This window comes from Branchiostoma floridae, chromosome 4 (genome assembly GCF_000003815.2).
Source record: "Branchiostoma floridae strain S238N-H82 chromosome 4, Bfl_VNyyK, whole genome shotgun sequence".
Lineage (NCBI taxonomy): Eukaryota > Metazoa > Chordata > Leptocardii > Amphioxiformes > Branchiostomatidae > Branchiostoma > Branchiostoma floridae.
Window position 1 is genome coordinate 3,774,994 of NC_049982.1, and position 4,438 is coordinate 3,779,431.

Below are 4,438 nucleotides of genomic sequence, written 5' to 3' on the forward strand. Positions count from 1 at the left end.
GTCTTCTTTTTACTTCACCCCGTTTTCTTGAATTTTAGTTGTCGTAAAATGACATAAAATTCACGATAAAATTTCGCCCCCCTCCCACACCTGGGCGTTTGTTTACACTTTGCACTTGTTACCGCGCAGTTGCTAGGGAATCACCAGATATGCAAATTAGGGAACAGACCATTCGTTCGAGTAGGTTATTCTAATGTTTATAACCATACATAATTCAGACAAAAATGTTATTGTGGAAAGTTAGGAAGTCATTATCAATTTTCATAATATTATATTCAACAACAAATTCTCTTTTATAACGTCAAGATGATTGAAATGTGGTAAAATCTTGTCCCATATTTTATAGTCATCCCCACACAAGATGAAATGGACTCGCCGCGGCGCACTTAGCAACGATCCAGGCGACTACCTCACCATTCCGCACTTGGACGCCCCCGAGAGAGGACGTCAACGTAGCGTTACCTTTGCAGTATCAAAGCGTATACAACAACAGCGCCTTCTGTAAGTTATGTAACCATATTTTCTAACCATTCAAAGGCATTGTATCACAAACTACCTGAGTTTTACCCAACGTTTACGTGAAAACTCACATTAACTTCGCTTTTTAACACTTTGGGCTTTGGGAGGGAAGGTTTTTACTTTTAAAAATCGAGCATGAGTATAGAAAATAGGTATCTTCCTGCTAACACGGTCATAAAGATATAGAAACACCAGGGAAGCCAGTTTGTGACTAACTGCAGTTAACACATCAACAAACTGGACAGACAACACGGTTGATTCGCTGCATAATTTGTTACGGTGATGGGGAGGGGGCGCTAACGTTATCTAATATCTAGACCATGCAAAAGAGCTGTATTTTAAGCCCTGCCACCAGGTTATTTTATGATAGTACTTAACACTATTTGTGGACTCATGGTTAAAGAACAAGCAAACATGTTACGCAGTTTTTGGCGACGCCTCCATAGCGGAGAGTCTGAATTATGTGAACTTAGAACCATTCAACGTTCTTATGAGTAAAATATTCTGGTTGTTCCATTGAAACCTGTCCACAGTATCTGTGCTGCATCGTTGTTGCCAACAGTAGAGAACAATCTTGCTGATTTAGGCACAGACTGATGGAGGTATGAGTATTCATGCATGTTTTGTCAAGTGTTTACCAAGGAGTAACGTGATTGTTTCTTTATTCAACAGGATCACCCATATGTTTGGAACCCTGGGCAGGGCCGCTATGCGGGGCCTGACGGGGGTGCGGTCAGTCAACATGCTGGCAGGTAAGGTTTGACCACTAACTTCTCTTCTAACAATACTGATGTACAGATGTTGGTCAGGTATGTAGCTTTAGGTAGATAACTGTAATGTTGGGGACAAGGCCAGGTAACTAGCTGGCAGGTAAGGTTTCATCACTAACTTCTCTGTTACTGATTGTATAACGTTACTCATGTACAAACGTTGGTCAGGTACTAGTATGTATGTTGATAAGTGTAACTGTTAGCTGCCTTAACCTAACAAGTTGCATGTCTTTTTATGACAGCTACAGGGCTTTTTGTTGGTGTTTGTGTCCTGAATAGTTGTATTCTACATGACTGTGTAGTTAACTAGTGAACATGATGTTTCTCCTTCAGCCCCCCAGGCCCCCCCTGCCCAGGTGTTCACGAAGATTTTCCCCCCCATGCCTAGCCTTACCAGTCTGGCAGGTAAGACTCTCCGCAATTTCTACAGTTCTAATATGGTAGATCTTTTGTTCATAAGAAATTGCGTTTGTTGCTCATAAGGAATTGCACTTGAATACTGCAGGTGTGTATATAGAAGTTCATTGCAGCATTTGTGACTCTTATTCACAGATCTTGGCCCCATGTCAACATAAATCTACCTTGGCCAAAAAGTTACTCAAGCAACTGGATATGATTTTGGACATGGTCGACAAATCCAGCTTGTTTTGACCATGAGAATATGTTTCAGTTTGAAGTATACTGCAGCATTGTCAAAGTTTATTTCAGAACTTTTGATGATGTCAAGGCAAATCTATCTAGTCTATCTTGTGTTGCAGTTTGGAATCAGGTTGGATCTCCTTTGTTTTGACACCATGGTTATCTAAGAATGACATTGTAACATTGAACGCCAAACCTGGGAGGCCCCAAGGAGGCTATACTTTCCATGAATCTACTGTCATTACATGTCAGTCATTATTTTGGGCTTTCCTCCAGTGCACAAGCACAAGATAGCGGAAGTGCTGATGATAGCTACAGGCGCCGCCATCTGCGCAGCAGAAGCTAACATGGTGAGTCACGTTTGTTCCTTATCTGCATGACTTAAGTTAAAACTTAAACCTTAGACATGACATGCTAGGCATCGTACAGTATACATTTTCATCTAATATCTACAATACACAGTTCTGAGACACAGTTCTGCTTTCTGCCCCTATGTAGTTCCTTAACAGGAACACTGGCAAAGCCACCACCGCCACCAAGCACACTGCAGAAGACGAACAACCTAAGGCAAAGACAAGGACAAGGGTAGAGACTTACCCCTGGATTGGTATGCAGCCCGGTTATCATCAAGGGTTCTAATGGATCATCTTCCAGAACATCTGGGTTAAAAAAACAAAAAAAAACTTGGGAAGCAAAAAAAAAATGTAGTACTTATTACAATGTATGTTTGTCTGTTAAGTGCTTTTAAATTTTAACACTACAACAGGTAGTTAGGTGAGCGCAGGTAAAATTGTAGCTGTGTTAGTATGTATTTCTGTTGTTTTAAGTCCTAATGTGGAGGTACCGGTATATACAGTTTGTACATGTACGTCTTTTTCTATAGTTTATTCTCTACATACTGTGGTAACTTATGCATACATACAGTTGCCTGAAAATATCCAGTATCCGAAACTAAGTCTTTTGAACAAAAAAACTGATAATCTCATTGTGAGATAGAAATTTATGCGTGTTATATGGTTTTAAAATTTAACATTTCAGACTGTTTTTCATGTCATAACTATTTCCCATATTTGCCTTTTTTGGATGGGGAGTGTGCATTTAACTTAAGTTTTTTTGTCTTTGCATTTTGTAATCTCCAATTCTTTTCAAGATTCGTTAATGCTTTTTTCAAAGGAGAACCCTAAATTTACATTCTTTCCACTTCACACCTAGTCATTCATAATGTTATAATGTCATTAACACTTTTGCCTACATTTTTGAATGGGTGAGTGTGCCATTTGAAAACAACTAAAATTTGTTTCTTTAACATCAGTCTTTGAGTTGGCATTTTCATTTCTTTTCAAAAGATTTATCAACCCTTTTCTTATCATGGCAAAACTCTAAAAACTTACATTCCACCTCCGACTTTGTCCAGGGCCCATGCCAGGGGAGACCCCAAGCAGACTTCGGTCTGTTTGTGGGCCGGGGTCTCCCCACCAGGTATGGGATTCCTGGACTCTCAGCTTGTTGGTTTTCTAGCTTTTTGGCATGTTTTTTAAACTAAATTTATACATTTAACATCCTCACCCAGAACCCATGGCCACCTCATCCCCACTGTCCAGGGCCCATGCCAGGGGAGACCCCAAGCAGACTACGGTCTGTTTGCGCGCAGGGGTCTCCCCACTATAACATCTGTGGCATGGGATTCCTGGACTCTGAGACAGCTAATGTCATTTGAATTTCTATTTATTGGGCATGTTTTTGAACTAAATGTTTTTTCATTACATAATAAAAATCTTACAGCCTCCACCAATCCTCACTGTCCAGGACCCATGCCAGGGGAGACCCCAAGCAGACTTTGGTCTGCTTAGGGGCCGGGGTCTCTCCATCTGTGGCATGGGTATCCTGGACTCTCAGCTTGTCATTTAAATTTCTATTTTTTTTGCATGTTTTTTAACCTAAATATATTCATTACATACAGTCCCACCTCCTGCCCACTGTCCAGGGCCCATGCCAGGGGAGACCCCAAGCAGACTGCCGGCCGGCGGGGGTCTCTCCACTATAACATCTGTGGCATGGGATTCCTGGACTTGTCATTTTTTCCCCTGAAATTTCCTATTTTTGGAGTTCATTGGTTTCTTTCTTTCTTTTAAATTAAATATTCAAATTATGTGATTTTTTCTCACACTCCCCATTCCCTTTACTGGCACATTAAACAACTAAAGGGACAGCACATTGATTGTACCTGTATACAGGCTATCAGATTCTACAGGCTTATGTATAAAACCCATGTTACATTTAACAGTCACTAGTTAACTACAGTCTACTTTGATCTGTACCTGTAAGTTTACTTCAATCTGTACCTGTAAATTTACTTCACCTGTACTTGTAAAACGTATGAATATAATGTGTATAACCTGGTAAATATATACATGTACAGAAAAAAAGTACCACAGGACAATCATGTTATCGAAATAAAATCCCTCTTCCCAAGTAACAGCCTTGTCTTTGTTATATTTGGTTGATACTCA

The 4,438-nt window shown here is 40.2% G+C and overlaps 1 protein-coding gene across 1 annotated transcript; it reads left to right on the forward strand.

The window, feature by feature from the left end:
* The first annotated feature begins 249 nt into the window (after positions 1-249).
* On the forward strand, positions 250-2,592 carry LOC118413221. Its single transcript, XM_035816452.1, has 5 exons — positions 250-501; positions 1,192-1,271; positions 1,623-1,694; positions 2,205-2,278; positions 2,427-2,592. The coding sequence occupies exons 1-5, from the start codon at positions 362-364 to the stop codon at positions 2,565-2,567; spliced, it is 507 nt and encodes a 168-aa protein (XP_035672345.1). The 5' UTR covers positions 250-361; the 3' UTR covers positions 2,568-2,592.
* Positions 2,593-4,438: the final 1,846 nt, after the last annotated feature.